The 25,929-nt window shown below is 38.0% G+C and overlaps 1 protein-coding gene across 1 annotated transcript in view; it reads right to left on the reverse strand.

Moving 5' to 3' along the window:
* Spata17 (spermatogenesis associated 17) overlaps positions 1 to 25,929 on the reverse strand; it is a 159,747-nt gene that overhangs the window by 114,667 nt on the left and 19,151 nt on the right. The window contains 3 exon segments of the mRNA XM_051185748.1: positions 2,389 to 2,492; positions 13,241 to 13,291; positions 25,627 to 25,708. Coding sequence (XP_051041705.1) covers positions 2,389 to 2,492; positions 13,241 to 13,291; positions 25,627 to 25,708 — 237 coding nt within the window.

Consider the following 25,929-nt stretch of genomic DNA (forward strand, 5'->3'; position numbering starts at 1 on the left):
ATTCATCTGTCATCACCAATCCAATCTTACTGTAATAGAGACCCCAAGGATTCCTCAGGGAATTTCAGGTGAGAATGAGCTTGGACCATGTTCAGGTGCCTGGGCTCCTGAGTAATTCACATCCCAGGAAGAGTTAATTTCCAGTTAGGGCAACGTGGTTCATAACTAAATGCACATGTGCACATGCCTTGGTTTTTGTTTCAGCCTTTCTTAGTAGACAGAAGAGAGATTGAGAATTTCTCTATCACCAGTACTTAACCAAAAATATAAATAACCGAATCCAAACGCTACAATAGTTCCCTGTCTAATGAAACCACTCATGTCTTCTGCTGGGATGGGGGAAGAGCAGGCAGAGAACAGATCAGAAGGCAGCAGAGAAACACACATAGTGCAGAGAGGAATCAGGAGGGACACCATCAGACTGAGGAAGTTAGGAAAGCTACTGCAGAACAAGAAGGCACTGAGGGGGTCTGCAAGAAACAGAGTCAGCTCACAAAGTCAGACTGTGAGGATATTGTGTTATAAAAAATCTGTAATAATTCTAAAAAAATTAGTATATTTCTTGGGCATAGAAAACACAAATGCTTTCTGCTTTTGTTTCTATTTTTGTGATATGTTCCTATAAAGCATGTGTACATTAAGGCTAACAAGAGTTTCTCATTTAAATCATTGTATCTCAATATCTAAGCTAACGCGAGGCCTGCATCGAAGTCAACAAGTGTTTATTGAATGGAATTGGTGATGAAGATTAAAAAACAAAAATAATATTCTCAAAACTGCCTCTAGCTGACAAACTTAAAAATACAGTGTAGTTTCATTATGTACCATGTTAGGAACCTAGCCAGCTAATATTGTCTGCAGAATATGTTAGTCTCCAAGATTACAGAGGTACGGAAGGCAGCAATGATGACCCCTGTCCTCATGTTGCCGAAGGGGAGATGGCATCAGCCTTTTTCCAGGGAAGCTCAGCTACACTAAAGTAAGGATAGCCCAGTTCCATGATTAAAACATGGCAAACTGGGAGTGGGAAGTCAGCTCAGTGGTTAAGAGTGCCTCGGACTCTTGCCCAGCACCCGTATCTCACACTGTCTGCCACTCTAGCTCAAGGATCTGACACTTCTGGCCTCTGCAGGCACCTGGACTCACGTGTATGAGTGTGTGTACGCACACGCACAGGGCACATGCACACACACACACACACACACACACACACAGAGAAATACAAAATGAAATAAATGCTTTAAAAAGGCAACCTGAAGAGTAGAAAGAAAACCTCAGAAAAACAAATAATAGTTTGTATATTATATAAGAATCAAAAAAATCAGAAACATTAAACAAGAGTACAGAATATAACAAATGTAATTGTTTTGCTGTGCAATTAAAATACAACTGATCACAGATGGAAAACCAAAATCCATTTCCTTGCCCTTCAAGAACATATAAAAGAAAACAATCCATGTAAGTTGAAAACCAATAAAGCAATATTCATGCCAAAATATATTTTTGACTGTAATAGTATAAATCTAGAAGTAAATTCCAAAGAAGTTAAAAATGGTATCACACTACGTAAAACATATAGTATATGGGTAATACTATAAATAGAAATAAACAGTACCAAAATTACTTTAAATTTGTGTGTTCACGTGTGTTGTATGTACATACATTTTCAGGTGTGTCTGTGTGGACATATGCCTGTGATGTCAGCAAACATCCAGTGTCTTCCTTGATTGCTCCCCCACCATGTTTTCTGACACACCACCTCTCAGTGAACCTGGCAATCACCGTTGGCTATGCTGGATGACCAAGAAGTCCAAGGATCTGCTTGCCTACATCTCCTTCCCCAGTGCAGGGTTTCAGATACTCATCATGGTGCTTTGGAAACACTGACTGAAAAGTGCCATGACTCCTGCATTTTGTATCTATCTACAGATGATGTCCTGGTACCTAAAAGCCACGTCCTATCTTACTAGATGTTCAAAAATACAGTTTGCTGTCAGATTGCTCCCCTTAATGTGGTCCATGATATTTTCCTCCTTCAGAAGAAAGTTCATTATTGTGCATGCTTATCACAATACACATGAGGTTTATTGAAGACTTCATCTGCTGAATCCTTTTATAGATAAATCTAACATTATATGATAGTTTTATAGAAAGTAAATTCTTGTATGACCATATATTTCATGCATAAATAATCTAATTTATAGTCAATAATGCATGATAACTTTAACACAGGGACAATAAATGTTCAAGGTAAGTAGAATCATGTAGGTATATCTTGCCAACACACTATCACTAGGTCTCAAGGGCTTCCCTAAGTGTGATAATAATCACTATCTATTGATAGTCCATGCTAACTTTCAGTAGTACATGAGTAGTTATATTACTCACCTAATTGCATCATTGGTCTCTGAAACAGCTCTCAAGTATTCCTTCAAATAATAATAATTAAAGCAGTATTTCCGGATCCTAAAGCCACGCCATCGTCTCTGAATCTATTAGTGTAAATAAAAATAAAATATGCCATTGAACATTTTTAAAAACTATATACTTATTAAAATCAAGATACTTATGTCTAATAACATCTATCAAATAAAGGTTTGGACAATGCCCCAACTAGACATCTTATACCACCTAGTAAAAACCTCTAGTGCCAGGAATGGGTTACATATTGTTGAGTCATTGGCCAAGGAGGTCACATGGCCCACCCCTTTCAAATATCACGGGCTACTCCCAAGTTTATTTGGTTGTTCTCTACAACCTGATGGTAAGGCCTTAGTGCTGAAGACAATATGCACGTCATTGAACAGTGACAAGCCAAGCTGGTATCCAACTAAAAGCCTCACCCCTACTGACTAGCATTCACGATGCTGGAAGGTTCTTTGTTCACAGCTGCGGGAAAAAAGTAATCATCACTATCACCCAGTTACAAACCTTGCAGCTTAAAAGAGAGGTAAGATATACTTCTGTAAGAGTGGCACAAATCCAATAGGAGTAACCAACACTTTGACTGAATTTAAGACCTGCTCCATGAGATGGAACCCACATCCAGCACTCATAAAGTAATGAAGAATGTGAGACTAGACAGATCAAGAGCATTAGGAGAAAACCTATCACTATTGTTCTGCCAAAGGAACCCAGCATAGAATAAATAACTCCTAGCAGTACACCCATAGACCAGTGCCTCACTAAACACTCATGAAAGAATCTTCTTGAAGTAGATGGAAATTAATACAGAGACCCATAACTGGACAATGTGTGGAGAGTAACAGACTTTGGAGCACTCCGCCTTGACTGTGATGTCTTTATCAAACCCCTCTCCTCCAGGCTCAGAAATCTGAGTAGAAGTGGAGGTAAAAGGATTTTAAGAGCCAGAGGGGGTGGATGACTTCAAGGAAACAGCAGCTTCTAGACACAGTAAGACTGATGTACAAATGAATGGAGAAGCGGACAGCATACACTGAACAGGGTCAGAGCAGACAAAATCCCAGCACTGAGAACTCGAAGCAGACACTGAGCCCTATTCCTAAATATCTGCAATTAATAACTGCTGAGAAAGGGAAATTTAGTTTCTCCAATAGAGTGTCAGTGGGTATATCAAGTTTACTCCAGGGCAGTTTCCATACTCAGGAGTAGTTGACCAATACAAAATGGATTCCAAAGGTTTTTGTGTGCTTTCTGTCATTCTATTGATGTTGTTGTATTGATTTTTTTTTTTTAAACATTGAATGTTTTTCTCTTTTCTTTTCTTTCTTTTTCTTTTTTTTTTTTTTTTTTTTTTTTTTTTTTTTTTTTTTTTTTTTTTTTGAGGTGAGGATGATTTGGGAGGAACTAGGGGAATGGAAAGCATATGATCAAAATACACTGTATATGTTTTAAAAAATAATAATAGAAACTCTCAAACAATAAATAAAAAACACAAAAAGTGTCTTTGGGTTTTCTATGAATATAGCTAGTATATTAGTTGTAAATGTAAGTAGTGCCAATATATTTTAATATCTTGCTATTGTAATGTGTATGTATGGTTGTATTTTGTGTGTGTGGTATATGTGTATGTGAAGTAGCATGTTCTTGTGTGTATATGTGTGTGTGTGTGTGTGTGTGTGTGTGTGTGTGTGTGCGCGCGCGCGCGTGTGTGCGTGTGTGGACATTTGTGAAGGCCAGAGGTTGAAGTCAGGTATTTTCTTGGTCACCATCTCCATTATTTACTTAGGCAGCTTCTCTAGTTGCAGCCAGATCTTGCTGGTTCAGCAAGTCTAACTAGCCAGCTGTCCCACTCATACACTGGGATTATAGGAGGATGCTGCCACTGCCACGCTCTTATGTTGCTACTGAGGGTCCAAAGTCCTGCCCTCATGCTTATGTGGAAGTTCTTTGTCCACTGAACTTAACCACCTATGACATTGCTTTCTTAGTTATTTTGTCACAGCAACAGAACAAACAACTAATACAACTAACTGTACTGTAGTTTTGATAAGGCCTAATTGAAGTAAACCGCTAAATGAGCCTGTCTTTAAATAAAATGCTATTTTTGTTCTTTTACTTTTTATTTCTAGTATTATGTTTTTCCCCTTCTCTTCCCTCCCTCTACCCTGTTCTCTTTGAAATTCATTATCTTTTTCTTCAATTGGTGTTTTATATATATGCACAAGACCTGGGTTCAAATCCCTAGTACCATCAAATGGGGAAAACCTAATAGCTAGTGTTGCATTTCCTTACTTTGCATTTTGCATAGCACTTCTCTAGTAGTCCAGGCTTGTCTGAGACTCACTATAGAAGCCAGGCTGTCTTTGAATTTAAAGTCCCCCCCCCAGGGTTAGGGATAGGGTTAGGGTGGGCTGAGAGATACCAGCATCTTTGCCTGGTACTCTACTGAGCCTTGATCATAACTTTATTAATGCTATTCTAATAGTAATAATAGCTATTATTTGTTGACTTTTCAGGTGTCAGATAGTATCCCAAGTAGTTTTCTTATGTTGATTACCTTCAGAACACTTCTGTGTGAAAAATATTATCTTTATCTCATTCATAGAAAATGGCACAAAACAGGTTTTATAGTTTTCTTATAATTTTTCACATATCATTGATGGATCTAGTATCTAAGCAGTATGAAGAAGTGTCAAATTTATTCTTCTGGTCATTACAAATGGCATTGGACAATAAATGAATTACAATTTTCAACCAATGAAACTTGTTTTGAAGTTATCTTCTTCAAATATGTTCCACAGAAATCCAGTTTATTTTTACCAGAAAACATAACTTCACTTTTCTGAAAAGTGCTGAAGTGACACACTTCATCAAGCTCCAGGCTGCCTCATAAGCTCCCAGTCATCATGAGGATTTGCATCCTTTGGTAATACAGTCACCAGCTAGTGGGACTATTCAAACTAAAATGTAAAGCACAATACCAATTTTGTGGGCAAAAGAAATGTCTGAACTTATTTAAAAGAATGGAAGGAAACATTGAGAATAATTATTAGTCTTCCAATGATACTTTTGTTTTTCCCTAAAGGATATTCCATTTAGGTGGAATATGGAATTGGTTCTAGGTAAACAGTGATGCTGTCTGAAAATGTGTTTCTTTGTCATTTAAAAGCATTTCACAATCATTTTACAGTACAATATCTGTGGGAATTTTAATATTTGTCATCCTTTCATATGAAAAAATGACTAAAAGTAAACAAAACAGAGAGTGTATTGAACAAGGGACACAAATTCTAGAAACCAGAATGAAGCAACATTGCAATTAGATGTAGCTACATTGAGAGTTTGTCAATAAAATGTTTTTCAAGTTGTGTTCATTTACTCTTTTCTCTTTAATTATTTTTTTAACTCTGGGAGAGCTGCAACTGTGTGTAGTGTCTGTGGAAGCCAGAAAGGAGCAGGTCCCTCAGAGCTGCGGTCACATGAAGGTGAGTGCTAGGTGACCTAGGTGGGTTCACACAGCCAAAATTCCTCTGGAAGAGCAGCAAGAGCTCTCAGCTACTGAACAGCCTCTCACACTCCTCAGATGGCCTCGTTTTAGAGATCAGTTCTTTAAATTGAAAAAAAGATTGTTATAAAATGATACTCAATTTAGAAAGTATCTATAATTTAACCAAAATTATATAGTGTTTAACACTACGGATGAGTTGGTACAAACCACTTTCTAATGACACAGAGACACAAATCAGAGCACACATATAAGTGATACATGCGAATAGGAAAGCATCTTCCTGTTCCATCTCATCTAATATTCTAATGCCATGCTGAGGTACAGATTATAAGGCATATTGGAAAGAAGAGAAAGTTGATGCTTAGTGAGGTTCAGTGAGTGCCTAAGTGCGGATGCTTGGATAACTTCTGGTGTCTCATCACACTCTCTCTGTTTACATAGCAAAGCTGTATAAACTAAGAGGACATTCATAGATATGCACTACAGGAAAAGCAGAGATGGTGCTGAGGAGAATTCATGCCTGAGAATATTACTAAACTCGAATAAAAATAAAATTTCAGCAGACATCCGAGATGTTTTTGATGAGTGAGTGTGGTGGTTACAGAGCAGAGATGGAGGCCATTCTGGAGAGAATCAGCTTGGGAGGACAAACACAAGTCTGCAGTCACCTGTGCTAACCTGAAAGGGATTCCTATGGAGGCAGAGATGGAGAAAACACCAATGACCTGGGATCCTCCTTTTTTCACCTCTAGCAATTTCTAGAAGCAGTAGCAACCTCATCAATACAGGCTCAAATGGAACATTCCGAGATCCTGATAGTCTTGGCACCTATCCCATTTGGCAAGTCCTTTATTCACAATTGTATCCTAAAAGACATTGTAAGTGATGGTTAAGATAAAAATCAAAACTCATCCACACTAAAGTATAGGTAAGGTTACTGTTGCTGTGATGAATCATCACCACTAAAAGCAAGTTGGGGAGGAAAGGGTTTATTTGGCTTACACTTCCAGATCACAGTTCATCAATGCAGGAAGACAGGTCAAGAACACAAATAGAGCAGGAACCTGGAGCAAGAGATGATGCAGAGGTCATGAAGGGGAGCTGCTTACTGGCTTGCTCTCACAGCTTGCTCAGCCTATTTTCTTATGGAATCCAGAACTAATAGCCTAGGTGTGTCACCATCCACAATAGTCTGGGCATTGCCCCATAATCACTAATTGAGAAAATGTTCTATAGGATTGCACTTTCTCAGTTGAGACCACACCTTTTCTGATTATTTTAGCTTGTGTCAAGTTGACATTAAACTAGCCATCACAACAAATAACCACTGCTTAAGTGACTTCAAATAAAATGAGCGTATAGAAGGAGTTGGAAGGAACAGAGCCTTGGGAAAGCAAAGAACACAACTGTCAGAGAAGTAAATAGGCTGAAATTCACTGTGCTCCATGCTCATGCTTTGGCAAGTATGACACTAATAGACTTCATTCGCACACTCCTTGTGAAAGGCATGGCCTCACGTTAAACATGAGGAAATTGATACTCAGACTCATCTAACCATTACAAAAGCAAATGGCAAAGTTGGGACACAAACCTATCTATGTCTTGCTATGAAGACCACACTTTTTGCACTATTGTCTTATGTGAACATTATAAGGAGAAAGAAAGTATGTCTTTGATTTTAAAGACATTTTCTTACAGCAGGGAGGCTGGTGTAACAGTTGTTAATTAGTACAGGCAGGTCATGTAGGTAAGGACAGCACCATCCTTACCTACATGAGCGCAATTGACATGTCAGGTTTAGTGTATTTCCTGTTGATATTCAAGACCCAGTGAACAAATAATTTTTTTAAGAAAGCATATTCAAGGGTTTGAATAAATCTTGCAACATTGCTTTTCTTAATTTCAAGGTGAAAGGGTGACAACTTCAAAGAACAAAAAGAAATAAAACAGAACCAAAAAATGGGTAGTACTCATGCCCTTCAAAGTAATTAGCAACTTTCAGAAGTGATTGGAATAAAACAATTATTGTCATTGATCAGCTCTGAATAGATAATTTTAAACAAAGTCATTGTGTGCTCAGCAGATTAGAGCTTGTTAACTGCAAGTTCTAAATGACCTCTTAAGCTAGTCAGACCAGTGATGCATATTCCTCATTAAGTAACATCACTGCATAAGTGTTCTTATAAATAATGTTTATATTAAGCACTGAAACAAATGGCAAAACCTTGGTATATCAAAAGCCATCTGTGCACAGAAAAGATTTTCCTCCACTATGTTTATCTTTATTCCCCCAAATCCATAGTAATCTGAATATCAATGGAGGAGGAACAAAAGACTTTTTTTTCCCTAAAACAAAAGTGAAGGAAGCCTGGAAAGTGAACCCACTGGCAATGTCCTAGCCATTTCCGATGCCCTGGTGTACCTCATGGGGACATGGCAGCACTCGCTCACCCTCGGCTCTACTTACCTTTGCTTTCTCTATGAACTGATTCAGATGCTTTGCACATGTGAATGTAAACAAGAAAAGTGAAGAGACATTTCTTTGCATGGTAATGGAAGCATTATGAGTTTGCATACACTTGACGTTGTCTAACATGCTCCCTTCCTATCTTGACGAAAACACTGAAATTTAGAAGACCTTTCTTAGTGTATCTAAGACTGTGTTCTTTGTTCTATAGCCACAGAATCCTAACACCTTTTCCAGGCTATGAAACTGTGGGCATACTTTCTAAAAAAAAATCTGCAATGTGTGTCTTTTCAATCACCAAAGTTGTTATTGTAAATCATTCTTACTGCACGGCACAATAAATATGAACAGAATTATAGGTAGTCTAAAGGACTGAGATGAAGCTTTATATATGACATATTTAAGCACTTTTAAATAAAGCCACTATATAATTTTTCTTACACTTGTCATGTTTTAGACATGAAAGAAACAATTTGATATTATGACTTATATTAATTCATAACTGTAAGAGTTATAGCCCTTTGCAAATTTGTTTTAAGTCATTTTTAGTGTTCAACTTGCTGTTATGCTGTTATTTTCCATAAAGTGAGCACTTCAATCTGAACTGAAGTGATTGGGGTGCTAAAATCAAGACAAATCACTCAAAATAAGAGTCTACTGGCCTTCTCCCAGTCCTAGTCCCTTTGACAAGTAATGACATCTGATTGAGAAATCACTATACAAGTGTTCCGGGATAAAAGGGATTCTCCAAGAAACAATCAATTACATTTGATGTCCAGTCCATTCCTACCATAGTGTCCACTCACAGAATTTAGACGTTTTAAACATCCCCAGCAAAAGGGTCTCTTTTAACAAAGGTGTTCAGTCCTTAGTGATATAGAGAGAAATTATTTAAGGCAATGGCTTCTTTTATAAAACTATGTGAATCGGAAAGAATAAGAGGGAGGGATAGAATTGACTGACTATCCTGAGATATTTCTTTAACAACCTCCCATAATTAAGCATTGGAAACTGAAGAATGAAGGACCCCAACGGACTCGCAACATAGTTGTGGTGGGGGCTAGCATGTAAATTAGGAAGAATAATAAAATGTTACCAGTTTGAATAGGAAAAACATGTCTATGGTGAAGTAGAGAAATAAATTCAGAGAGTGATCATTCTACAGGGAAAGGGTGATCATAAATCCTGCAGAGAAAAGGTAACCCCTCATAAAGACAGCAACTTAGGATGTTAATGTCTATTATATAAAACAAAAGCATACTCATGTACTTGTTCTTCATTAGAAAAGTATAAGCACTTAATACTGGCTACATAAGCCTTTACAACTGCTCTGCTACACTAACCTCTGATAATTAATAGCAAAGTATCACCTATAGAAAACCCACTCAGAAGTAAATTCAGTGCTGGTCACTGCTTGCTGTGATTAGCTGATCTAAAAAAAAAAAAATTCTTTGTTACAAGATCATTTACAGCCTCTACACAAGTCAGCCTTGTTCCTACCTCTGATAAAGTTAACTCATCACAAGTCTCTGAGGGAGTTCATAAACTTCTTGTAAAAGTGTGTGTGTGTGTGTGTGTGTGTATGTGTGTGTTATTAGAGATTAAGCCTATGTTGTTTCATGGGTACTACTATGTAAGTACTCCTCTACTGAACTATATCCCCAGCTGGTTTTTTACTTTTTATTTCAAGACAGAATCTCACTAAATTACTCAGGCTTGCCTTAGTTTGTGATCCTCCTGCCTCAGCTTTTCAAGTCGCTGAGATTATAGGCCTGTTCCATGAAATGCGTAGAGAAATGTTTTTATTATAAATTTTCTATAGTAATCCTTAGAGGAAAAACCCGAGTATCTCTAGTAAACCATTTCATCCTCTAGGTAATGTTACAATATCTTCTCTCTTCACTTAATTCCCACTGCACTCACACCCTGTTCTTCCCTCTTGGGATGTCTTGCCAAGAAAAAAAAAAAAAAGAGACAGGTGTTTATATAGCATTGCTTAGGATAGAATGCTGCCTGGCTTGCACCATTCTCTGGGTTCAACCCCAGTGCTACAAAGCAAAGAAAGAATCCATATTTCTCAAGGAGAAGCTTGAATTGAAAAGATCACTGTCTGGAGTCCTTCAAGACCTGCTGTGGCTAGAGTGAGTAAGGACAGCTTGGGCAGCTAAGACTACTGACACACAGATTACACAGAGGGCTGAGGACATGGGACGATGCAAGATACATGAGCTCCTGGTACACATGAGGCTTAAGGTTTTATCTCTAGTGAAGCTAAAATCATAAACAACAACAAAATGTTATTGCAGGGCTGAGAATGATGATTCTAGCAGCTGGCAGAGCTGAAGGGCTTCCACAGGGAGGCCTTGAGGAGGGGAGCATTGACAAGTGTGCTGAGAGCTTCTCTTTTACAGACAGTGTAAACAAGGCAAGAGAGCACCTGATATGGAGGAGTAGGACAAAGGGTGGCAAAACAGGACAGCACTTCACCCACAGCAATCTCTTCTTGGGAGACATTAAAGAGAGGCTGGCTAAGTCAGAAACCTGGGGGAAGAAGTAGACTAAGAATAGTTTGTTGACAGATGCTTTGCTGCCATTGGTCAATGAAGACAAAGAGGTAAGTTGGGAGACTGTAAGGAAGGGGATATTTCAGCAGGGATATGAGAAACTTGGACTTCCACAAATGAAGGAGCTGGGCCAAGCATCTGTGTGTCTCACCCAAGTCTGGGTAGGAAGAATGTACAAGCTCTTCTCTACATGCCAACAAACACAAAGACATTTTTCTAACATGCTTGATTCCTGGGATTACAAGACTAAAGTTGAACCTCAACATTGCCCACCAATTCATATCAAAGACAAACTGATAATGGATGACACTTTCAGTATGATGTTGAAGGAATTGATGCCTTTTAATGGTTATATCAATATGAGCTTCTTACACAGTTCTTTTAAGTTAAGGGAACTTCTGTTTAGTCAGATCAGAATTCATTGTGAAGATCTGGGACCAAATAAAAGCCACAAGTACGCATTATTCCATTCCTGTCTTCTGGGCTTCTCTTTAGTTACTAAGGCATAGTAGCATGGGGCAGAAGATCTGTCATCATCCCCCTGGGGTCTGCAGAGAGGATTATGGTTTTGGAAATTAACTGTTTTACACTCTCCAGTAGAACAAGGTGTTTCCCATCTGTAAAGCTAGCACTCTGACATTAGGGCATGAGGATCAGGAGGATTTCAAGGCCAAGCTTGGGTACATAGCGAAGGCTATGTGAGACCATGTCTTTTGGAAAAAGCAAAACTGTTTTAGGTTGTCAACAACTTGTTACTTTTTCCTTTGGAGACACATCTGCTAACTTCTGGAGGTAAGCAGATAAGAATTCCAACATCGCCATGTTTCAGCCTATGGTAGTACTGCAGAGAATGGAAACCCTATACATCTCAGATGAGTGTATGCCCTGAAGAAAGAAAATTCGAAGTGTTTCCTTGTGTGGATGCTCCCGAGGAAGGTTAATGGCATCCTACACTTGGAGGTCTTGCCTCCAGCTAATACCACTTCTTGCTCTTTCTGGCTTCTCATCAGCTCCAGAGAAACAACAAGGTGCACAGTTACTGCAGAAGGCCTGGTTCAGGTTCCCTTGATCCGCCACACAGAAGACAGCCACGTTTCCAAGAGTAGCACACAGATTCGGAAGAAACGTTAATGAGGTGCTTACAATCGGCATATGGCTTTCAGAAAGAACTTGCCACCTTGCCTGGCCCAAAGCAAAATATGTTCTTTGCAGAAGTAAGAACTAATATTAATCAAAGAGGATATAACCAGGCAATGTAGGTCTTAGAAGCAGCAATAAAATTCAACAGAGAAATTTCCATATATATATATATATAATAATTGTGTATTATTTATAATATATAATATTTTATATATTATATAATATATATAATAATTTAGCAATAACTACATTGTTTTAAATAAAAGGAATAAAAGTTTTGTGTCATTGCCAAAATCTGCAGAAATCAAATTCAGGCATACGGTTGCTATGCTCAGCTTGTTTGTGTATGTTGTGCCGTGTGGTGTGTGTTCCTGTAAGTACAGGAGTGTACAGGTGAGCACTCACATGGAGGCTGCAGACAGAATTGGGGTTTTTGCCACCTTTTCTGCACTCCTTCTTTCTGTTGCAACCGGGTCTCTCAGTGAACTTGAAGCTCATCAGTTTGGCTCTGCAGGCTGTCTAATGAACTGTAGGGACCAGCATGTCACCACCCTGCCAGCACTGGGGTTACAGGAAAGTACCGCCACCATGAGGACCAGAGCTAGGTTCCTTATGCTTGCAAGTCAAACATTTTACCATCTAAGCCACATGATCAGCCCTAAAGTAACCTTTCTATTAGGTAATCAGCACAGAAGAGTAAACACAAAAATGATGGGAAAATTTCTATGCTAGAAACAAACTTTATTACTGCTAAATCATATGAATAGTTTTAATTTCCTTATGTAAGTCAGGATTCTTAGATCTCAGAACCATGTTCATCTATTTACCATGATTTATCACATGACATATGGACACAGATGCATTACTTCATTAATATTTGTGGCCTTTCTTTAGCTAAGGCTCAGAGATCCCTGACATTATAAAGCATAGGCATTTATAACTTTGTGGTTTACATTTTACTCTACTTTTCCATGCTGCTGTGTGCTTAGTATAGCTAACTTTTTAACTAGTGCTTTTCCCCCACCTTCCATTAGCATATCAATCAAATTTGCATTACTTTGCTTTGCTCATTTTATTAAAAGGGAATTCAGGGCACAATTGACTTTTCATTTGTTTAACAAGTGAAGAAATATTTACCCTGACAGCCATTTCATTGTAGAGATTCATCTTCATATTATAATACGCTGCCTGTGAATCAAGAAAAAAGAAAAGATGGCATAGATTTCAGTTACACAAAGACAGTGCAGCCTATTTTTACATATAAAGGATAAGAATCTTTATACATAATACATAATAAGAGTTCTGGGCTTAGAAATGAAATCAAACTTTATATTGAAGAGATGGGCTACCTAATACATAATGCAAGCTTAACCAGAAAAATCTATGGTAGTCAACCTCGGAGCTAATGGAGATATATGATCATAAAATGCTCTCCGCTGAGTTTGATAATCAATGGTGCTCTGCTGAGAATAGAATAACAAAGCAGAAATATTCACAAGTGCTGGTGACACGCCGTATGGTATGATTTATTCACTAGGGTTCTCTTAGCCAAAACTCACAGGAACATAAAAGGAATTCATATTTCAAGACGTCGGGTTTAATGAAAAATTCAAAGAAATGCTGTCTTCAGTCGAAACCGTTCAAGGATACGGATGCAGTGATGGGGCAAAATTGTGCCTTCCAACCATCTACGTGAGATGCTACGTGCTTAGCTGCCTCTTGAGTCAGCCTTGGGAATTTTGTTTCATTTAGTATTCATTTTACCTCCATAAAATCACAAATATAATGATATCACATTACAGCAAATCCCTTGGTAGAGTGAATATTTCCTAAACTCTTAGTTTCCTTCTAAGAAAGACACTCTATCTACTAGTACCCAAATTATGTTATATAGAGAAACATTTAGCAATGTTTCTTATTCTAATGAAAGTACTGTCTTGAATTAAAATTTCTCTAGCTGCTCTTTTAATTAAAAATAAAAATTTCACAGCACTCACAACAGTAAAATTAACAGTAAAAAGCATTTGCATATATATTTTTTCAACATAATATTGCTGACACAGAAACACAACGCTCACCTCAAAGTAGAGAGACAGTTTACTCCGGAGACAACTCTGATTGACCATAGCTTAGGAATGCAGATTTAGGTTACCTCAAATTCCATGTTCCAACATGGTGACAGCTTGATGAAGGTTTTAGTTGCGGAACAAGGAAAGTTGTAAAGCAAGGCACTTTTAGAACAACACATTGGTGAGTACATTAGGTGGCAGGGTCACAGCCAAGCAGAGAAACCCTAACTATAGGCCTCCGGTATCTGGGTGCACCCTGAGCCTGTGGTTGGTGGAGACCAGAGGCTCTTTAGCACACTCTGAAAGGTTCTGCATGTTTGTCAAAAGGATGTTAGGTCAGACACGGAGGTGGGCAAATAAAGATGACTAAGGAGTCTGAAGAGGCCAATCATAGATGTAACTATGCTCTGGACCTGCAGTGTTGCAGCCTCCGCACACTCACTGCTGCTCTGACCAGCTCACCAGCCTTGCAGAACAGCCAGAGGAAGGCGTGCTTCCTTCCAACCACGTTCCCTTATGATATCCAACCTCACACAATTTCCTCCAATCAGAAGTCATGCAACTAACAGAACTTCACCCTAGCTTGTGACTATCAAGTTTCCTGGATAGAAAAATAAACTGAGTCCTCTCTCAGGGGCACTTCTTTGTCATGACAGACAAGTCAGACAGGAGTCCACACAAAGGCTTTCCCATAATTCGCCTGTGTGAGTGGCCTGGTGTGATCCAGGGCAGACTGTGAAGAGCTGCTGGGATGTGTGGCTCACCAACAGCCTGAGTAATTACAAGATGGTGGGCTGCCCTGTGTTGCCAACATTACTGCTCTTAACCTCTCTAACTTCCTTAAAACAAATGAGGCATTCTTCCTGTCATATGAGGTGAATTAAAACACTAATTTCATATTATATTTATTCAAGTCATACTGAAGCTGACATTGCATGAAATGGATATATGTGTTTGTTTCTATATGTGTTTTAATATAATAGTTTTTCTTTTAATTAAAAATAAAAAAAATTCAGAGCTCAAAACAGTAAAACATGGTAAAAGCATTCACATGTGTACTTTTTTCCTCAATATAATATTGTCAACACAAAAATACAACTCTCACCTCATGAAAAAATTATTATTGGAAACTATTTTTTCAAGCAGAAAAAGTTGTACTTGCCTGCATATATACCAGTGCTATCTGAAAGTACTGTGTGTGCATGACTTTGTTTTGTAAGTGACCTTTATGTGTGGTGGTTCATGATGACATCAGAGGACAACCTGTGGACAAAGTCAGCGCTCTCCTTTAGCCCAAGGATATACAAGTCTGTCTTCATGCTTGGTGGCAAGTACCTTACCCACTGGCACTTGACTTTATTTTATCACCTGTTTGGCTTTGGGAAGAGTTTAAGTCTCCTGGTCTAGACTTCCATTCTTTAAAAAGGTGTTATATGCTTCCTTGAGCTAGTGTGAAATCAAAAGAGAAAAAATAATTAAGGCGCTGGGGACATAGTTGATAGGAAAGGGATTCACAGCTATGTGTGTGGAGGTTAAACACTTAACTGCATAAACGAATGAAGTTTTTTATGAACTAAATGGGGAGAGGTGGCTTTTGAGCCCAACAATTGTGAAGTCTATATTTCAAAGACATTGCTACCGTGAGCCTGCTCACGTGCCCCAGGCATGTTTATCTTTTACAGCAGGATGCCTGCAAGTTGAGCATCTTCACATGGATGGCCAAAACTGCTTTGTTGTAAGATGGCAGCCAGAGTGAGCAGGGCACACACTTTCACTTCATTATAATCTTACCTACTAGCTAAACAGTTCTGAACAGTTCTGACAGTAGACAGCTACCTCGAAGAAGGGCAGAAAATACCTTGTTTAAAGGAGCAGGAGGCAGGACCTGAATTCTCAGAAAAGACGTGATCATCCCCAATCTAATTTCTGTTACTCCATGTCTAGGATCTATCACCCTCAAAGGATCAGGGCAGCTTGGTTTTCAAGCTTATGTCTCCTGCTCTTGGCCAATAATAAAAGCCTCCCTAGATTTCCACATTCCTACTCTCATGTGAGCCACTAATGGATTCTATGTGAGTTCCAGAGCTTTGAATCCAGAGCTCTGATCCAAGAGCTTTGAAAATAACCTCCAAACAGTATCAGATACCAATATCACATGGTTCCCTTAAGATCCCAAACCTACAAAAGTTGAGCAAAGAGACAAACACCAGAAAGGTGGTGACCCTAACCAGATATTAAGAAATGCTCTGGAGACAAAATAGAGACAGTTGTACAAAAACAAAATGGATGAGTTCAGAAAGATGGCTCAGCTGTTAGGGGCCCATACCACCCTTCCAGAGGACCTGATTTGGTACTTCCCAGCCCCTCCACTGCTGTGGTTTCAGGTCAAGGTGATCAAACACCCTCTTCCGTCTTGTGCGCAACTCACATGCACACACCCAACAACACACAAGCACACACCATGAAAAGTTAAGTGTCTTCAGTGCCTCATCTAAAGTCAATAAACGTTCCTTTTCTTGTTATTCAGTTAAATGTTCCATCAAACATTAATCCTTTGTAGGAAATGTAGAATGGTTAACTATATATTAACGTCGTGAGCCTTGAATCTCAAGCAATATAGTAAATAATTTTTTTATAATTTAAACAATGTTTTAAAACAAAATTATCTTTATGAGTTAAATTGTTCTACCATAAAGCTATAAATACACATGTCACTGACTAGATGGCCACAATTTAAAAGATAAGATTAAGTTACATAAATTTCTTTCACAACAATGTATCAAAGTAATCATAAATTACAACAGCCTTTATAATTTCAAACTGATCTCAGGCTATGTTTTATTAAAAAGAAGAGTAGTTGATATAGAGCATAATATTAATTTCATAATGGCAAAGTATAGAAAAGGGTAATTTTAAAAATAAATCAATTTGTGTAAAAACTGTCCGGTATAGTTTATACTGGTAAGTCCTATCAGAGCACTTGTCCTGCTTCTATTGCCTGGAGAATTATCTTAATCAGGCATGGTGATGAACATCTATAGGACATGGCCTGATTAGGATACTCAAGAGGCTGACAGGGGGAACAAAGTTTTCAGGCCTTCACAGACTAGTAGCACAGTGAAACCTAGTCTCAAAATATATACATAAAAAAATAAGGAAAGGTATTTTTATTCAACTATATCTACAACAATGTACAGTAAGAATAAACTATATAGAGATTCCACGGTTGAAGAGAAAAAGAAAAAAGTAAGGAAAGCCACTTAATACTCGTTAAAAACAATCCCCCAAGAGAATGTAAAAATTCTAAACCTGTCTGTATATACCAAACACAGGTGAACACAATCTCATAAAGGAAATACTACTAGATTGGAGAATACTGATGAAACCAAACATGTCAATACTAGGGAACTCTGACATCCATTCTCACCATTAAACAGGCCTGGACAAAAACTCAACAGACATCATAAATCAAATAGACCTCACAGAAATCTAACTCTAACAAAATGCTAAAAGACTATACATTACTCTCATCAGCCCATGGAACTGTCGTCAAATTGACCATGTATTGGGACACACAAAAGTCTTCATAAATACAGAAAAGTTGAAATAACACCATGTATTCTATCTGATCACATGGAATATAGCAAGCAAGTGATTGACAGAAATAGAAAATACAGAAACTACACAAACTCATGGAGATTAAGCAACACACTACTGAAAAATAGAATAGGGTCAAGGAAGAAATAAGGAAGGCAATTTCATAAGTCTTAGAGCTGAATAAAAATTGAACATACCAGGGTTGGAGAGATGGCTCAGAAGTTAGGAGCACTGTGGCTCTTCCAGAGGATCTGGGTTCAATTCCCAGCACCCACAAGGCAGCTCACAACCGTCTGTAACTCTTGTTCCAGGGGCTCTACGCCCTCACCTAGACATGCATGTGGGTAAAACACCATTGTATATAAAATACAAATAAATTATAAAAATTCTGATAAATTCTTAAGAAAAATAAAAGTTATATATTATTGGTCTAGTGCCCACACAGATTTAAAATATACAGTCTCAATTCTTTAAACTTACCTATATCTACAGAGAAAGAAAAGAAAAATCAACATTCCACAATCTATAGGTCATAATGAAGGCAGTCATAAGAAAAAAAAACTTATAGCACTATTTATCTACATCAAAAATTTTGAGAGTTCTCACATTAATAAGTTAATGATGCAACTTAAGGCACTGGAAAAAAATGAATAAGCCAAATCCCATAAGAGTAGACAGGAAGAGAGAATAAAAATCTAGGAATAAATTAATAGAATAGACATGATACAATGAATCAATGAAATATCGGTCCTTTGAAAAGACAGGCAAACTCCACAGAAAATGAAAAGATGTGGATTCCTTCCAGACTAATGTGGTTTGATCACACCAGACCGCCTGAAACAGAGTACAAGCTGATCCTACATTCCAAACAGCTGGACAAAACAGCCCTACAGACTACAGCTAGGATATCTGAATCTTCTTCGAATCCCCCAAGACAGCGCCCCTTACCAGCAGGAAGTAGTTTGGAAAGAACGACGCCCAAATTCCCAAATATTGTGTATGTTTGTTTTCATTTAATTGGACTTTGTTATATAAAATTAAATAAAAAATACTCTATATGCATAAAAAAAAAGAAAAAAAAAGAAAAGACAGGCAAACTTTTAGCCAAATTAACCAAAAGTAGAGAAAAATCCAAATAATAAAATTTAGGGAAAAAATGGAAATAAAAAGAGCCACTACAACACATACTAATGAAATTCAGAAAATCATAACATATTTAAATTTTTTCTCTTCTGCTAAATTTAAAAAATCTAAAAGAACCTGAAGTTTTCTAGATGTTTATAGCATACAAAAATTAAACCAAAATTAAATAAGTAATTTATCCATAGCCAACAATGCAATCAAAGTAGTAATAAAAGATCCCTCAAGTATAAGCACAGGACCAGATGGAACCCTACAAACTTCCACCAGAATGTCAAAGAACCAATAACACCACCACTCAAATTATCCCAAAAATATAAAAGGAAGGAAGGCTTCCTAACTGTTTTCATGATGCCAAAATTCCAGAGTCCTGAATCAGATAAAGATAGAGAAAAAGAAAGAGAGATAGAGAGAAGAAGGAAGGAAGAAAATTGTGGCCCATTCTGCTTGAGGAACACAGTATGGGTTATACTCATCACACAAATGGACTAAAAGACAGAAATCAAATGACCATCTATTAGATATAGACATGGTCTTGGAAATAAAAATCTAACATCTTATGATAAAAAAGAGGCTAGAGACAGAAGGAGTACACGGAAGGAGTATACATAATAGCATATATCTAACATCATACTAAATGGAGAAAAACTCAAAGCATTTCCACTGATATCAGGAACTAGATAAGGTTATCCACTGTCTTCACTCATATATACTACTTGAAGTCTGAGCTAGAGCAATACAACAAGAAAAGGAAACGAAAAACAAACAAACAAACAAACAAAAAATAGGAAAAGCAGAAGCTAGGACATATTTATTTCCAGAGGATAGAATTCTATACATAAGAGACACACACACACACACACAAAAAAACTCTTAGAGCTAATAAATGCTTTCATCAGAGTAGAACTATACAAAATGATTGAACAAAAACAAGTAGCCTTCCTATGTATTAATAACAGACACACTGAAAATAAATCAAAAAAAAAAAAAAAAAAAAAAAAAAAAAACAATGTTAGAGAGTGTCCTGGCTAAGTTTAAGGAGATGAGTGAAAAGTGGGTTTGAGGAAATCAAAAAGGCTGAAAGACACTTAAGAAAATGCTCCACATCCTTAGCTATCAGGGAAATGCAAATCAAAACAACTTTGAGACACCATCTTACCCCTGCCAGAATGGCTAAAATTAGAAACACCAATGACAACTCATGCTGGAGAGGATGTGGAGAAAGGGGAACACTCCTCCACTGCTGATGGGAGTGCAAACTCATACAGCCATTTTGGAGATCAGTATGGCAGTTCCTCAGAAAAATGGGAATTAGTTTACCACAGGACCCGGCAATCCCCCTCTTAGACATATACCCAAAGGATTCACATCCATGCAACAAAAACATCTGTTCAACTATGTTCATAGCAGCACTATTTGTAATAGCAAGAACCTGGAACAACCTAGATGCCCCTCAATTGAAGAATGGTTAATGAAGATGTGGCACATCTACACAATGGAATACTACTCTGCAGAAAAAAAATAATGGTATCTTGAAATTCGCAGGCAAATTGGATGGCACTTGAAGAAGCCATCCTGAATGAGGTAACCCAGTCACAAAAAGAGGAACACAGTATGTACTCACTCATATATGGATTTTAGACCTAGATCAAAGGATCACCAGCCTATAATTCACTCCACCAGAGGAACTAGTATACAAGGTGTATTCTAAGAGATTCATATAAAGTCCCTCACAGAACTGGGAAGGGACAAGTCCCCAAGAACTCAGGGGAAGTGGGGGGGGGCAGCGAATGGAAAGAGAAGTAGGAAAAAACGAGGGGGAGGAAAGGAAAACATGTCCGACCAGGAAGATTGAGCCTGGTTAGGAATAGAAGACAGGAAAGAGAGAGAGAGACAGAGACAGAGCGAGAGAACATAAAAGAGGGAGCCAATATTGGTTTGAAAAGAAAATTGAACCCAAAGAAAGGTCAGAGAACTATATGACTGCCGCCAACTAACAATTTGAGCTTCCGTGGAAAGGCTACCATAAATGCCCTTCCCGGATAGTGAGATCAACAACTAACTTATCCATGGAGCCCTCATCTAATACCTGTTGGAAACAGAAGCAAACACCCGTACCTAAACACTGAGTTGAACTAGAACCCAGATGCAGATGGAGAGGACAAGACCAGGCTGCAGAAACACATACAGACAACTTACCTGAACAAGGAGGAGCTAACGGCTACTACACTGATAGCTGGGAAGCCAGCATGGGACTGACTCAGGCCCCCCTGAATATGGGTCTCAGCCAGAAGGACTGAGCAGTCTAAGGGACCTCAGACAGTGGGGCCAGGATGTATCCCTGGTGCACAAAAGGACTTTGCGAACACATCCCCCATGGAGGGATAACTGCCTTAATCTAGAGACAGGAGAGAAGCCCTAATCCCTACTTCACATGACCTGTCAGATCTACATGACCCCAACTGGATGGCATTCCCCTACATATGGAATTGGGGTGGGGGGATGGGAGGAGAGGGTGGTTAGGGTGCATGTGAGAGGGCAGAGAGGGTAAAAGGGAGGGAAGGAGGGAGGGAGGGAAGGAGAGAGGGAGAGAGAGGGAACTGGGATCGACATGTAAAATAATAAATTAAATTAAAAAAATGCTTTGACTACAAAATTTAAGTTGAAGGACAAGTTATTGGGGAAAAGGATTTCTATTTTTTTTCCACAGAAAATGAAAAGATGTGGATTCCTTCCAGACTAATGTGGTTTGATCAAGCCAGACCACCTGAAACAGAGTACCAGGTGATCCTACATTCAAAACAGCTGAACAAAGCAGCCTTACAGACTCCAGCCAGGATTTCTGAATCTTCTTCAAATCCCCTATGACAGCGCCCCTTACCAGCAGGAAGTAGTTTGGAAAGAACAACGCCCAAATTCCCAAATATTGTCTATAAATGTTTGTTTTCATTTAATTGGACTTGGTTATATAAAATAAATTTTAAAAAAATTAAAAAAAATAATAAAAAAGAAAAGTGGGTTTGATAAAAACACTAAATATATGTATATATGAAAACTTCAAAGAATGAAAAATAATACAATCATGGTTTCCACAATGGAGGAGGAGAAGAATAAAGGGGAAGAGCAATAAGGAGGAGGGAGGGAAGGAAGAAAAAGAGGACAAAGAGGTGTCAGCTACTGTCCCAAATATCAGTATCATTAAGTATCCAGCTGAAGTTAAGCAAGGGTGAAGCCACAGAGCATGGTGACTGTAAGCAGCTTGGTATAAAAATCAGAGAATCCTCTGTGTACCAAGTCCCCAGCATTGTGAACCAAACATACTAGAGCCTAAACATCCAAAATCTGAGAGGCCCCAGACACTAAGGCAAGTCATTAGGCATACTGAAAGAGAAGAGATATAAAAACATTAACAGTTTTGCAGGAATCTGGGATTTGTTCAATTACAATTACTCCCTCACATGCATCCTGACCATCCTCTCCTCCCATCTCATTTTTAACTGCACCCTACCTCTTGAATATTGCTCTACTGCTTAGATACCGTTTTCATGAGGTGGCAGATGCTGTCACTAATAGTGATAACCATGGAATCTTCACCTTCATCCTTAATTTAGGCTCCAATCTAACAGCTCAGTTATAAAAGATGTCTGTTGAATACTAATTCTGATGGACCCTGCTCTCTGCTGAGGCAGCATCAATGCCTTGAAAGATGACCACATGAGTATGTTCTAACATTAGTATCAACTAACAGACCTCCAAACACAGTTCTCCAAGTCTGAGTATCCCATGCAGTATGTCTCACATAGGTACTTGCTTTGGTCACCAGGAAACTATTATGTAGTTTTGTTGAGGTGAAAATGCAGTTATGTAAGGAGGTTACAAAACAAAACTGGTTTCTCTTGTGAGTGAAAGTTCTCTGGATGTTCCATGGCTCTTCGTCTCAGGCCTAGGACAGAAGCAGCAGTCAAGTGGTGAGGTCTTGTGACAGAAGTCAAAAACAAAACAACCTCCTGACTTGTCTGCTGGGTGTGTCCCATCAGCACCCAACATATAGCCTAGCCTCAAGCTAACAGGAGAAGGAAGAGATAAAGTATGAATGATTTTGAGCCACCTAAAACACGAAGGAAGATATCATCTGTATATTTCACTTAAAAAAAAACATTACTAAGAGTAAGTGAATGTAATAAATTGCCTAGAGTTTCCCATTAAAAGGCAGAGGATTATATTCTGAAGGTCATATCAGTCTTCCCCAACCTTCTGCTATTCTCCATACTCCTTGGGCCATGTCACCAACATTGTCACTTCTTTCATTGATTGCAATTCTAAGTGTATCCCCTAAAACTTCACTCACACTGTTTTCTTTGAGGCTAAGTTCAAGGGTCATTTCCTTACCCTGAAGAGACTGCATTGACTGTCCATATACAGTTGATATCTATACATGTCTCAAGAAAAGGGGGATGGCATATGTAAATGATACAAGGCTGCCATTTAGCCTCTAAATGCATGTATACATGTTCCCACACATATACAATTATACATACAAATGAACACACACAAAACGATATGTATATAGAGATAAAATAAAAAGTTTGAGAGTCAAGAACATAATATGAATTTTTTTTTCTATAAGAGCAGAAACCTGAGTGACTACTGTCTTTTGTACTTATTTGCAACTTTTCTATACACCTAAATTTGTTTCAAAATTACTTTTTAAATGACCTTAAATATCAATAAAAGGTACAGCAAATTTTAAAAAGGAAAGTCCGATATAAAAACTAGAAAGAAAAGGAAGGAAGCAAAGTTGGATTTAATATACAGCATTAAAAGGCATCAAAAGAAACATGTTTGACAGAAACACTAATAAAATGTTGACACTTTTCCCTTTGTGAAGGACAAAATAGGTTCAAGTATGAAATAAAGTTTTCCACTACAATAGCATTATCAAGTTCAGACATAAGCAGAAATATGCCTGTTACACGTTAAAATAAACAATAATGGCTATTCAAATGTATCATAAACAAAAAGTAATTACCAAAATTCCTGGCATTTAATCTGAAAAATAAAAGAAAATCTCCAGCCTGGGAATTAAGGACTTGTAAAGTTTCCTATCTAAAATGTCTAACACCAATAGAAATAGGCATTTGACTAACTAAAAGGCTTGTACTTTGAATAGTTCATTATCAAAATCAAATGAGGAAAGAAGTTAGACACACTGTAATCAGACTGATGAACAATTGGGTCCAGTTTAGCTCTGGTTCACAATAAAAGGAGCAGCAACAATGTAATTTGAAACATTAGTTTTCACTGTCTATCCTCCACAGAAAGGGTCATAAGATACTATGTGCTAAGCATCTTGGTGAGAGAATACAAAAATAATGAGGCACACTCTGTGGCCTGGCAGAAGTTCAATGCAGGATGTTAGCAATGTGCAGAGTTGATACATCATATAAAACGATTTCAACAACCTAAAGTTGTTAAGTACATGAACTCTGGCTCCAAGTACACACAGGCAAGTCTGTGCCTTCCATACACAGTCTGCCAAATGGGTATCATAAAAGCCAAGCTTCAAAGATCATCTTGACATATACATTTGCAAAATGCCTGGAAAATAATATTTACTTGTTAAATACCAACCAGAACAAAGACACCATGCAGTCATTTGCTGCTTATCAAAGTCAATTGCAAATATATAGTGATAAATTTACAAATATGTAAATATTCAATGAAGTCATATTTTTTATTCATTTAAAAATATATTCCTTAAAATTTTTGCAAATGACTTTCATTTATTTGTTTATTTATTTATTTATCCTTCACCGTATGGGTTGTGGGAATTACACTCAGATCATTGGGCTTGGGGCAAGGGCCTCTGTTCCCTGAGCCATCGCACCAGCCTTATTTGCTAATGTTTGGAATCTCATTTATCTATAAAATGGCTTTGTAGGAAGTACTAAGTAGAGTGTGGAGGGAAGCCTGTCTGCATTTTCCTAGCTAACATCCCTGTGAGCTTGTTGACAGCCTGTCAGAGGAGACATCCATTGAAAATGGGGGAGATTAAAAAATAAGGCAAGTGCCTGCTGGCAAAGTCCTCATTAGAAAGTTCAGATATCCATCACCATGTAAGTCTCCTAAATGTGCACAGTGAAACTTATTAAAATTGAAATAAGCTAGTGCAATTTAAGTTCAATAAATTTGTCACTTATGGAAAATTAAGAAATTTCTTGGAAAAGTCTCCTTTCCAAAGTTAAATTCAGATTTGCCCTTGTGCACTGGGGTAAGCACAGGAAACTCATTTAAAAGGCGGGGTTTACTTTGGATATGGTTTTTCTGCTTCAGTGCGAAGGTTAGTGGGCACCTTTGTTTCTGGGCCATGATCAGGTAGAATTTCACAGCAGAGAGGAGCAAAAGTGATCACTGAATTGTGTGAAGCAAGGGATGAAGGAAGGGGTGAAGGAAGGGAAAGGAGAAGGGAGGGAGGAGAAAAAGAGGTGACCTTCCTGGAGTTGGACTCCACCTCCTAAAGGTTCCAGAATTTCCCAAACTAGCACCACCATAGACCTTCAGTGCATGAGACTTCTTGGGGACAATTCAAACAGAAATGGCTCATTTATGATATGAAATGACTATTTGTCATGAGTAATTTCTAAACTGCATGTAAAAATATATCTTACAGAATGTCAAATAACTCAAATCTTGGCATAATATAAAGTTTATATTTACCTCAACAATAAGTTGGTACTGCTTTCTGCCCAAGTAACTTCTCCACCACTTTTGCATAATTGTCACTACCCTGTTCAAGTGCCTATGATGAAAATATGTGTATTAGTATATGTCCACTGAAACCAAGATGTTTCCTCATTCTTTAAGATTATTGTCAAATTCAAATTTAAGGTTCTATGCATCTTCATTTTATTTATGTTTTATTATTCCTATTTTACCTTGCTTATTTCTCTCTTTGACACAATGTCTTGATGCCTGGTCTGTGACTTATTATGTGGACCTGGCTTGTCTTGAACATGTGGA

Source organism: Phodopus roborovskii, unplaced genomic scaffold (genome assembly GCF_943737965.1).
Source record: "Phodopus roborovskii unplaced genomic scaffold, PHOROB, whole genome shotgun sequence".
Taxonomy (NCBI): domain Eukaryota; kingdom Metazoa; phylum Chordata; class Mammalia; order Rodentia; family Cricetidae; genus Phodopus; species Phodopus roborovskii.